The sequence below is a fragment of the Rissa tridactyla genome, chromosome 9 (genome assembly GCF_028500815.1).
Source record: "Rissa tridactyla isolate bRisTri1 chromosome 9, bRisTri1.patW.cur.20221130, whole genome shotgun sequence".
NCBI lineage: Eukaryota > Metazoa > Chordata > Aves > Charadriiformes > Laridae > Rissa > Rissa tridactyla.
The window spans coordinates 9,879,764-9,892,423 of record NC_071474.1 but is presented as its reverse complement, the minus strand read 5'-3'; the positions used below and the strand labels follow the sequence as shown (position 1 = coordinate 9,892,423).

Genomic DNA, 12,660 nt, shown 5'->3' with positions numbered 1-12,660 from the left:
CTTGTTACATCAGATACTGAAATCACCAGTTAAACAAAAGAGTTTTCAGTTTAAGACTTGCCTTTTAAAAAAATAAAGTTTAGCCTTATTTTGCCTTCTGATTTCACAGAATATTTGGGTTTGAGAATAAGCCATCGCTTGAACAGGAGTATATGAAGAATAGTCAAAGTTTTAAAAACATTATTCCTAAGTTCTGTCTCTGAAAACTAGGCACCAACCTTGCAAATCTTCTGTCTCGGGTACTGTTTTGTCCACAGCCGTACTATCCGGTTGGGATGATGCTACAGATTCTGTTAAAAGTGACGGACTTGACACAGGGCTGGGGGGCAAAGAAAAAGTTATGATTTTTATGAGGCACGTCAACGTTCTACAGAGCATTCCTGAAAAAAATACATTAGAGTACATCTTGATGAAAAACCATGCCAGAAATATTTCACTCTGAAGTTGTTTCTGTGACCATATAAAAATGCCATAGTGTCTAAGGACATTAAGCATTTTTGCATTCATACTGAATGCAATAAACCAGTTCAACTATCAAAAGGGAAAAAAATATTTTGGGGTAATTTGGCATACCATCCTGCCACACAGAAACAACAATGCAACATTCAATATGCAAGGATTTTATAGCTTAAGTCAGGAGGATAATTGTAGAGGAGCTACTTTTGGTGTTCTAGTGATACGAACAAGAAAATTGTGGCATGTCAACGTTTCCAGTAATAAAGCATCTGCAGCTGTACACAGAACCCCTTAGATTGTCACAGTGTGAAGTGGTGGTGGCCAAACTTCTCAACCCTGTCAGCCACACTGCTAAAGTCACAGCATGGCTGAAAACTCCCAGAGGAACACCCTGGACAGTTATGGGAAGGAGATTTGACACTACTAGTCACTTGCAGCCAAACTGCTCACCCAGCAACTCTGCTATGGAACGAGACAAAGCTGATGTCCCAAGCGAGAGGTAGCACTACCCCATTTGCACAATTTTCTTCTGCCTTTCCACTTAGGCATTCACTCCAAATCCAAGAAATTGGATTATCCCGCAGCTCATGAACCAGCAAAGCCCTACCAGTAGTCCATGACAAACCCAGGGCATTGGAGCTGCAATTTTAATCGCCAAGAATTTCATTTAGGTCTTGAAGGACAGGTTTGCCTACAAGAGGGCACTGTCAATTTAGTAGATATTTCCTCAGAGTATCATAAATGAGGCATTACCAGAGGCTGAAGTTGAATCCCTGCTTTTATTTTAGAAAAAAAAGAACACATGACACTGATTTTTTGAAGTGCACGTCTAAGAGCAACCATCCATGCATTTCTCCTGTAATCAAGATAGTGATCAGAGATACTTTTTTTTCCTCTTTCATGGTATTATAAAGATTATGTGAGAAAACACACCCAAGGCACTGTAATTGTAATTGGTTCACCTCTCTGCACTGACCTGCATGATTTTTTTTCATTTTTTTTTTTTTTAACACATACCAGAAGAGTTGTATCAGGGTAAGATACCTATTTTCTACCCCAATTAGAAATCCCAGAATGGAAAGACCAAATACAGCATCAAGCACGGCAGCTAGCTTTCAGTTCACATGCAGGATCCAAGCTAACACCTCCTATAAAAAGCTAAAGAGCGGAAAACACAGCCCGAAGAGAATCAGCCATCAGTAACTGATAAAAATCACTCTCAGCCTGTGTTTTACTACATTTTGATTTTTAAAGGAAAGTTGGAATGAATACTACAGCAAGTTAGCTTCCACAGTATAACACACTAACATTTTTCACTCAAAAAATTTCCAAAGCACTTAAGTTGCTGTTGGTTGTGTCATTCTAAACCGAAATGCAGCCACGAAACGTAAACAAATGTTTAGCTTTTACAAATGTAGAGCACTTAGTCTGAGTGATTTACAAGAGGACATTATGTCTCCTTGAATAATCCAGTTGGAAATTGCTTGCTTAATACAAAATCAGTTCAGTAGCACAACTTGTACTAAGATTCAGCTATCTTCCCCCTGTTCTAGTACGCTCCACTTTTTGTGAGGCAACTACTTCGTTAACACATTATCATGCACTTATTTATGAGAGCTCTAGTCAACAGCTTTCTGCCATTTTACAAAATCCTCAATTTTCTAAGATGAAAAGAGCTCTCCTTTGGTAAACGCACAACCAACTGCAAGTTGTGGAGTCAGAAGACTAGCCAGAGAAATCTCTGTAGAACAGCATGAAGTTGGCAATGCTCCTATTTGAGCCTAAATTCTAAAGACAAATTTGCATTTGAATGCAAGACGCTGCTAACAGATCAGCTACTATTTACTGTGAGATCCCATGCTTTAAAGTTAGCAGTTAAATATTAAAACGTTTTCCTAATCCAGGTCCTGACATTTAATTAGGCAGCATCAGTACACTAGATTTAATCATTCTTGATACAGATTTTTATGCAAAACCACAGAATAACAGACACAAACAGCTTACCTTGGCTGCATAGATGGAGTCAATGTAGAATCTAAAGTTGATTGAGTTTCCTGGGCGCTGCCTTCTGTGCACTGAACCGGTAAGGACTCAGTTATACTACTGACAGAAGTTGCTGGAAGGAAGACACTAATGTAAAAGGCATCACACTACTTCCTGGGATTACAGAAATTACACAATGCGATTATTCTTCAACCCCCATGACATCAACTAGGAAAGTAACTGAATCTCAGCCTATATCATAAAGAAACGTAATTTTGCAAGAAGTGATTATGTTTGGTCATATTTTGATCATGTTCCAGCCCCAGGCCCCCAGAAGTTACAGAGCACAAAACTCTGAAGATGGATCTTTAAAATAGTTACTATTTCTTCTAATTAAAGCATCCATAAACAGCTTTCACAGCATAAACTACAGTATCCTGACATGATAATCTTGGGTTTTGTTTAAAAAAATAGGATGGATCTGTGAGAACCAGTACTGTTGCATCCTAATGCCAACTCAGGATCCATTCTGAAGTAGCAGAACCTAGATCCCAAGATTTCCACGGCATTTATTGCTTCAGTTTTAAAAGTCAAGTTTGACACTGAAGTCAAGGAGGGAAGTCTTCAGGAGTGTGCCATGAGATTCTTTGCTGTCAGCATCCAGCCAAGCCAGAAGAGACATTTTAGAAGCTCCAGGGAAGCACTCCCTAACCCTCCTTGCCCCAGCAGAGCAAGTTGAAAACATTGGGGTGAACAGAGCAGAGAAAGGGTTCCTCTCTCTGAGGGCATTACCATTAATTTAAAGGGGGAAGAGCCCTCTAGCTTTTCCTAGAGAGTGAATGTAGGAAGGCAGCGCTTCAATGGGATATCTGCTTTGTAGGAAAGACCATAGTACATGGGGCATTGGGCCAAAAAGAATAAAGTATATCTATCTGGAGTTAGGAGAAACTATTCTTAAAAAGCATCTACAGGTTAATCCTTCAACACCAGGCTGTAGAAATTAAGTACATGTATTTTAAATGATTTTCACAAACATTGCCCAAAGCTAAGCGTTATCTCTACTGCCAGTAATTTCAGGAAAAATATGTTGGTGTAGTATTTTTTCTGCATTTTTATATCTTCAAATTGGAAACACTCAATTAATTCAAAAGGTATTAGTAAAAGTCTACTTTTGAGCAGATTAATCACAGCATGATTATATTATGAGCATTTCATCCAAGTTCATTCCATAAGGTAAGATACTTAAAGTGGTTTGCACTAATGCTCCTATACTTTTAGTATTTGGGCATGATCAGGAAGCAAGTTGCTGTCTACTGTGTCATTTTGAGTTGTTCAAACAGACATATGTTAGCATTACTTACCAGGAGGGCTAATTCTACCATTACTGTTCTGCCTTTGAAGATGTTCTTTGTAGCACACCGAACACATGCCATTTGTACGTGGATTCCCATAAAATCCGCAACCAGTGGAACAAAGCATAGGCACTTGGCTACGGTTAGTTTCTTGAGCCATTTTCCCTTCTTCTATAAACCTGAAATTGATACATACAACCCAGTTTTTACAAGCCTGAGAAAACCCTGCTTTTACAGTTGACATTTGAAAATCTGCAGTTTCCTACAGCTCAGCAAAAAAGATCTTCTACAAAAGACGCCTCGCGGGTAATTCAATGCCCTTTCCTAAAATGTCTGTAGTCTGACCAATAATACAAACAGTCATATGTATGCTTTGTGCAACTCATACATACAGACCCTTCCAGTCCCACCGTTTTATGGTCAATATACAGCCCACAAAGAAAAGTCATTTTAGAAAATATTGGAAGTATTACTGCTCCTAGCAGGAAGCTAAGGGGAGGACACCTATGCTCTTCTTGAAATTTGAACACCTGACACTGTGAATGAGAACTATAAAATGAAAGGCAAGCACGGTAACACATGCTTACTTACTGCATAATAATTATTATTAACAATAGTCACATGAATTCGCAGGTTACTGTTTAGTCACGACGTCATTAGTGACGGACAACACAACTACTTACCACAAAACCCGTATTATGATTTTTCACATGCAAAAAGAAAATCACCCTTTTCAGTCAAAAAATATTAGACTAGGTACACATACCTCCTATATATCAATTTTGTGTGAAAACATACTAAAAGTGAGAAATAGGACATAAATTTCAAGGCAACTTAGGTTTTGTTTTCATAAACTCTGTACAATTTGTAATTTTTGTCCCTGCCTTGTAAAGATCTGAAGCCTTCTTAATACAAGAAAATTACAACAAATGATCATTTTCAACAGTGTTCCGAACCTCCTAACTATTCTCAAATGGTCCCTCTTGTAAATCAGTTATTGAGATCTGTCACTCGGCAAGGTTAAGTTAATTTTCCATTTTTTGCCCCCCTCCATAAGTATATTGTTCTCCTTTTCTGTATCAGTTTTGAAAGAAAAAAAAACAACTTCTCATTAAGAAACTAAGTATCTCAAGGTATCCCAACCCTAACAATTCTATGATTCTATGATCAATTATTTTATTCAAGATCAACTTAGGTCTACCATTTTACACTTCCTCATTAAAGATGAGGCTGAAGCATGGATAATTTTAAGTCAAATCAGTGATAAGGAATATTACTGAAAAAAAATAAATCAATCTTTCAAGTAACATCAGTACATATTTCAAAAGGAAAGAAAACAAAACTCAGAGGGGAAGGGGTTTCAAGGTATTTGAATACTTCACCAATTGCCAAGTTATAAAACTAGATTAAACCACAGTAAGAAGGACACCAGGGTAAAAGATTTGCCTTTACATAAGATGTAGTTGAAGCCAAATACAAACAAGTTTCCCATTATTTTGTTTTTAGACAAATATCCTCATCTCCTCTCACACCCACATCCATCGCATTTTGTTTTTATTTCCCCAAAGCATATGAAATTGATACTTCAAAAGCAAACCCCTGGGTTGCAAAACTAACAGCAACACACAAACAGCAGCCAAGTCGTCTGTTCAGAGCAATAAGGTACTCTACTCAAGGATGAGAAAGTATTCAAGATATAAGACCAGGAAGATGGACAGGCAGGAAGACAAAAAAAAAAAGAAGTAAAAATCTTTGATAGTATCTTATTCAGCTTCAACCTGCAACTAAGCTTATTTCAGCTGTTTGACTGCTCTCCCCCACCCCAATAAAGAAGCATTTGCTTTCGACATACAAAGCCCCCATTGACCTCAAACGACAGCTAAATTTGATTTTGCTGAAGTACTGTACTTATAGCTGAAAGAGCACTTTCATTCCTGCCTTTCTCCAGACACCCTTTAGAATGAAACTGCAAGGAGCGCATGTGGGAATTCAATTCTTCTGCTGGGCCCAACGCTCAGTGAAGCCATTTCAGGAGAATGTAAATGAACACGAGTTTTCTGTGCTTTGGTAACTCAAACCAATTTAAAGATGAAACTTTACGCAAGTCACTTTTGGCACAGAATGTTTAAGATTGAAAGACTAATTAAAAAAAACACTTTGGAGAGAATATTTCAAGGTCTAATAAAGATTCAATGTCACAATACAAGTATTAATCCTTTTAATTTTAGACAGCAGCGCATTAGAAGAACCCTGCCACACTAACTTTCAAAATCTACCATGATTACCTTTCTGTTCAACGGTTAGCTTCAAGCAGCACACAGGGACTCAATAACCAGCTACTGCTACTTTCTTCTTCCCCAACACAACCGTTGCTGAAGGGATCAGGTGCTAACGCAATCACAGCATAACAATTTCTAACACAGACATGAAAAAAAATAAGTCAGCTCCAATTCAATAAACAAATTGTGAAAGGTGCACAAAGATGGCCAGAAGAAAAACAAGAAAAGCTGGACTGACTTCCAGCTAAGCCAGTTCCCGAGTTCATTAACCAGTGGATCCTGCCACCAGCCAAAGCACAAGCCACTGGCATGAGGTTCCAGAACACTTAAATCTCTAAGGGGAAGTGCCAGGGATTCTTCTGAAGAGTTTTAATAAAAGCCACAGGAAGCGGAAGATCCTTCATTGGTTGCTAATATTTGGGAAATAAAATAGAAGAGATAGGATCAAACTGATGCAATGTTATGAAGTCAAACGAGAAAGAAGTCGAACCAATACAAGAGCTTGCTGCATTCAGAAGGGGGCAATTGCATACACTCCCCCACACCAGCTCGTGCTCAGCTGGACCCTCATCGACCCAAGGAGCTCCTGAGCTGGGGCGGGGAGGAAGGGAAGAAAATTAAAAAGAAAAAAAAAAAAAAGGAAGAGAGGTCCATCACCACCATAGAAAGTGTTCTGACAGTTTGGTGAGCTCAATCAGTTCATACACAAAAACTAAAAAGAAGAAAGCACCACGCAGAAGGGGTGGGGAAAACTCTGGAACTGATGCGAGGGATGACATGTGACCAGGAGGGACAACACACTTTAGCAGCCTGTAAGGTGCTGAGATGGTTGAACTGATCTATCTGAACCCTAAAGCCACAGAATGTCAAACCAGTATAATAAGCTCTTGCTCCCCAGCTTCTCACTCCCTCTCCCTCAGTGCTCATGCGCACCGAGGTGAATCAAGGAAGCGATCAAACTTAGAAAACCAAGCACCCCATCTTTTGCCAATTAGTTTTAACTAATTGTTACACAGATTGGTTTCTGAGCTTGTGTTTGTCACATGTGCTGTTTGGGCACGAGAGGGTCTATCTGAAGACACGTGTGGAACCACTTGTTTCAGCAGCAGAGCAGGCTTAAAGCATTAGGAGAACCACTAGCCAAAAACAGGCATTGAAAATACAAGGGAATAGAGATCCAAACACTGGAGGTTCCTGCCACCGTACTTCAGACATGCCTCCCCCGTTCACATCCACTACTGCAGGAGGGCAAAGGCCAAGATGACACAGTATTGTGCCTTGGGGACTTTTCCTCACCACCCGGGCACAGCAGGAGCCGAACAGCCGCAAGCAGAGCAGCCCGACTCCGTCCCCATCTCCGCAAACATGAACAGCAAGAGATCATTGAACAGATGTTTTGGGGGGAGGGAAGACCTCCCTTCACCCTGGTTCTTGGCTCAGTTTCAGATGATTTTTGTTTCAAAACTGTCCATAATTCCTCATGCAGGAAGATCCATAGTATCGCCAAGCCCAACTGTCACATAAGGCCGTAATGGTGGGCTGTCACTGGAACTGCACCCCTAGAAGTGCTGTGAAAGGGGTGAGCCGGCTCCCGCAGCCCCGGCCCCTGCTGCACACCCCCACCACTTCCCTCGAGTCATAGCAGCTCATCCATCTGATGGAAAAAGCAGGAGTATTTATTCTGGTGGACTAGAGAACTTGATGATCTGACAAAAGATCATCTCTAGAGAACTGACATACAGTGCAAAGGAAGCGACAAGGGTAAAAATAGGATGACCCTTTTTAGGAGCAGCCAGCCCGTGCTGAGCATCCAGCCTACAGTAAAACACATCCCAACTGCAGACCCAATCCATAGTTTCAAAACTGGTCTCCTAGCTTGGTCTCAGTACAAAACTTGAAGCAACTTCATAGCCAAAATGACAGCAAGGTCTTGGGATCAACATCACTACACATATGTTCCACTCGGTTTGAGGCGTCACAAAACAAACGTGGAGCTTGTAAAGCTGCTGGAAATACCTCTGGGCTCTGCCCGTTCCCCCCGACCTTTGCTTGCACAACAGCCATAGGGTCATGCTGTTACTCTGAATGCAGAATTGGTTCATCTTAAAGAAAGAAAACAACCAAACTCTTTACAATATTTTAAGCATGCTCCCTGCTTTGCTTTACAGTGTAGTTGTATAACCAGTTGTACAAGCACTAATGAGAAGGAAGTGTACCAGAGGGAAGGGCAAGGGCCTTAAACAACCCCCCCTCAATGCAACCCCAGAACATCTTTGTTAAAGATTATGGAATAAATGGCCTCTTTTTTGTTAGATAAAAATTGCTGAGCTTAAGCTGAAATGACCTCTGATAATTTTCTTCTCAATTTAAAAATACTTACTGTCACTAGAAGCATGGTGGCACACAGCTCTGCAGGCTAAGTCCTTCTTTTGCCATAAATCTAGGGCTAGATTCCTGCTATTCCTGCTATTCTCGGCACCTTGATGTACTGTATGCATCTGTAGGGCCTGCTTTCTGCTGAAGCTACAGGTCCTACCATTCCCCCCTCACCAACGCACATCATCAGGGAGTAAGTTACTCTCTGTACCAAGCAACAACCACAAGAAATCATATAAAGGACATTCCTGATCGCAAAACGTATGTAGAGCTGAAGCTGTGGAAACACTAAAGCAGGGTAAGTCTTTTGGACATCAGGTTCTCTGGAAAAAGAGCCCCCTCTTGCAATACTCTGCAAAGCAAGTCACAAAATACTTGTTTATATCCTTTCCCCGCAGAGCGGGCACCACAATACTGGTCTCCCCGCCCCCCCCCCTTTTCCTTTTAATTAAAATGTTTATATGCTACTAGTTTCAAATAACTGATACCCTAGCTTTATAGGCTTCAAATGTTAATCAGTAAGATCAGGGAGAGCAGCATTTAGCAGGATTAAACACACAAGGTTTAGGAATAATCTCTTCTCCCCCCCTCAAAAAGTAAAAAAAAAAAAAAAAAAAAAATCCTGCACAGAAGTCAGCCTTCTCTTCATCTGTCTTCCCCAAAGAAAAAGGTCTCTTGAATTCCAGTTGTCCTCATACTTCAAGTTGCGGTAGGGAAAACGAGCAGATCCTCACATCTGCTCCCCCAGCTGAAGTACGGCCCTGTCTTCCGCAAACACTCCTAAAATTCATGACTGGTACGAGAAGTCTCCCTCCCAAATGCTAACGTTGAAACAGAAGAGACCACCCAAACAGCATTCTGCTTCAGTTGCAGTACCACACCAGAGACAGTTTGAGCCACACTGATGCCAGCTTTGAAAATGCTTCTCAAAGAGAAAGCAGCGCATTTAGTGTAAGGCACCCTCTTCGCTGTCAAAGATCAGCCCACTGTCAGATTTCAGCTGACACCTCAAAGGATGAATCCAATTTTTAACAAGTGATTAAAACATTCCCTCCTCCATCATAATCACCTTTATAATGAAGCAGTTCAGCACTGATTTAAGTTGCACCAGTACTGATGGTCATTTTTCCTTTGTGCTAATGAAGCAAGGAAGCAACTGCGAAAAATGATAATTTGTGCTCCTTAAAAATATAATGCTTCATGCCAGGCACAAATAAAAGCAAGATACGAGTTGTGGAGACAAAAATACACTTCATTTCAGAGCATGTACTGCTATGGATATCTGATACTGCTTGTATCAGATGTATGAAAAGGCGTGTTGGTACAAAAAACAATAGGAAATACATTCCTCTGCAGCCTTATCAAAATGAATGGCAAATAAAGGCCTAAAAGCAGAGCTCTGCTGAATCTTGCTGCAGAAGTTACCAAAGCACTGGCTGTCTTCGAGGATAGCACTTCATAGCAGAAATTTGCAGAGGCACAGCTGCCCAGGTGTCCTGCTGGAAGCGGGACACTACTCGGGGTATAAAGCACTAGACTCATAAATTAACAGCAAGTTACAAAACGGTCCTGTTTCCTTTTTACTTTGTTGCTCTCTCCCAAAAGGCCCCAATTTACATTCACTGAGCAGTCATTTGTAGCTGCTTTAAGGCATTACCATGTCCCAGCAACTTGCTGCGGAGCCAAGAAGAACTGGCAGACCTGAATAGGGGCCTCAGCCATTACAGTTCAGCCCGGCTTGCTGGTTGCAGTCAGACATGTCATTTCATCTGCAGCTCACCCCGGCTAACGCACTGCAGCTGGTTCAGATTTGCCAACAGAGCTACATGTGTAGTTACACTCTGACCCAGTTTCATCAGAATGCTTTGAGTTAAAAAGAGTGAATATGGTTAAGGACCAACTGCAAGCAGATCTGTAAGGGCAGTGACCTCTTTGTTCCTGTAGCAGCAGAACACACAGCTGCTGCATTTTTCAAAACACAGGAGTTACCCAAGTTCCCCAGCACCAAGAGAATCCATGCATTCTAAAAGCTTTCCATTCCTTCCAGTAGGCCTCCAGTTTTCTTCCTGCTCACACCTAAATACAGTTTTAAGTTGCAATTTGAACTACTGAAGCAGAATTTATATGATGACTTAATATCGAAAACAAAATATGCAAACTAGTGACCAAAGACTTACATAAGATGTTCTCTCAACTCACTTGACAAGTCGTCCAATATCTACTTATGTTCCAGCCTATTCCTGTTAAACAGCTTTTTATTTTTGTTTCATGGGTAGACTTATTTTAGGTTAAAAATCAAGAACTTGTATTAGACACTCCCGGCAGAAACTTTACAAAAAGATGGAAAGAGTTACAGAATTCTTTTCTTCACTTCTAATTCTAAGTAGTCAGCAAGTTTAAGTCCTTCAGTACAAGAATTAAAATACAAATAAAGTTTGGACCCTCAAGAAAGCTACATGCCCTGTACAGTGTAAATCCCTGATTTAAGATGGGACAAAGACCGTGAAAGAATCCCACTGAGGGGAAAAGAGAGCCACAAGTATGAGAGAAAGCGCAATCTCAGAAGTGGCAGATGGACAAAAAAGAGAGAGCTCAGGTCTTAGGAAGGGACATCAGCAACTTTCCCAACTAATCTGAGCCAGAATATGATACTAGCAATGTTACATCATTATACAGCCCAGAAACACTTGGTATTGACAAAGCCCCCAGTGTACACCGCTAACTACAGCTGTCTGCTCTCGTACTCAAGGTTACACGAGGAACAAGGGAACATTTCACTACAACCTCTTCACTCTTACTAGGCAAGAACAAAGACACACAGATTCTATACTGGTATCAAGAAGATCACTGATAATAAGGATTCATCTTTCTATGCTTGTCTGCATACGCTATTAATAGATGTTACTTTGAAACTGTAATTGCTACTTGTGGCCACGCTCAACCTTTGCCAAGTCCGGATTACTAGAATCAAAGATTAACTGCTGTAAAACACGGTACCTCAGAAACTCTCATTCACCTCATCAATGCATCAAATCACTTGCAGCGACCACTTAAAGTCTACAAACAAAAACCGGAAGTATAAGCAAGTTTTTCTTATTTAATTTCCAAACTTTAAGTATAGTCACTATACCAAATAAAGGAGCAATTCCATGAAGTTCACTACTCTACTGAAGATTAATCCTAAAAAAAAAAAGTAAGTAATGTTACAGGTACAATTTATTAACTAGGAGGAGCAATCATATTTTGTTTACCTGGGATTTCAAAGAGGCAGAGTATATAGAAAAGGAGTTTCATGAAAGTGTTGGAATTCCAGAAAGCTGCCACAGAGAGCTACTGGCTTTCACTACCTGATCGTGGGGTTTTGGGGGGGAATGACCACTACTTTATGCTGGAGCACCTGGTAACTGCTGCAGCACCCAAAATGCTCCCATAGCGCTACTAAATGCAGCTCTCTGTATAAAGTCTCCAAGAATCTTCCTCCTATTTATCCTGTATTTCAATTTGAGTCTAAAGCAGCAAAATACAACTCAAGATACCGAGGATTATAATCTTTAGTACATTTAAGCACATACTTCTTAGTATGTGCTTAAGGACTTCTTAGTTGTTCAAGACCAACACTGCAGCACCACTAGAATTAGGCCCTTGTATATGACCATATCCAAGTTTTGTGAAATTCAAAGGAACACCATTTTTTCCTCTGACTTAAAATTTAATAACCTCTTATTTATTTCTTATTGCCCAGTAGCACAATACATTTGTAGGCAAACCCAGTTAATCCAGGAAACTCCAGCCCAAAGAAGTACGTAGATACTTTCAGAAGCAGCACTACTAGCGTGTTCTAAGTTTCTGTCTCTTCAGTGATGAGCATCAGGAAATCTAAGCTGACAAAGTTGCACTTTTGGAGAGGTCAACCTGAATGCAATGAAAAAAAAAGAACAACCCACACACACCACAAAAGTCACTTCTTGGGTTCAAGAGAAAAAACAGCAAATAACCCTTGGAGCTGGACACACTTATTTACAGCAAGACACAACACGGACCTTCAACAAAGATAACTAGTTAAACATTAAAAGCAGAGAGGGCAACATAGTGACTACAGTTGTGCCTGTACAAAGCAAAGACAATTTCTGAGTGAATTATAGACCAAGATAAGTGAACATGAGAAAAGAGCACATCAAGTGTTTCTGGAAGCTGTTTTTGTCCTGGTGTCTCTG

At 40.4% G+C, this 12,660-nt stretch overlaps 1 protein-coding gene across 6 annotated transcripts in view; it reads right to left on the bottom strand.

The window, feature by feature from the left end:
- ZFAND6 (zinc finger AN1-type containing 6) overlaps window positions 1-12,660 on the bottom strand; it is a 38,317-nt gene that overhangs the window by 8,536 nt on the left and 17,121 nt on the right. For 5 of the 6 annotated variants that reach the window (XM_054213414.1, XM_054213413.1, XM_054213419.1 and 2 more), the window contains 3 exons: window positions 3,801-3,970; window positions 2,461-2,572; window positions 219-319 (listed from right to left, as the gene is read on the bottom strand). In XM_054213414.1, coding sequence (XP_054069389.1) covers window positions 219-319; window positions 2,461-2,572; window positions 3,801-3,951 — 364 coding nt within the window. In that variant the 5' untranslated portion in view covers window positions 3,952-3,970. Of the gene's footprint in view, window positions 1-218; window positions 320-2,460; window positions 2,573-3,800; window positions 3,971-6,076; window positions 6,206-12,660 lie in introns of all 6 variants that reach the window. The other variant, XM_054213416.1, reaches the window with a different exon arrangement.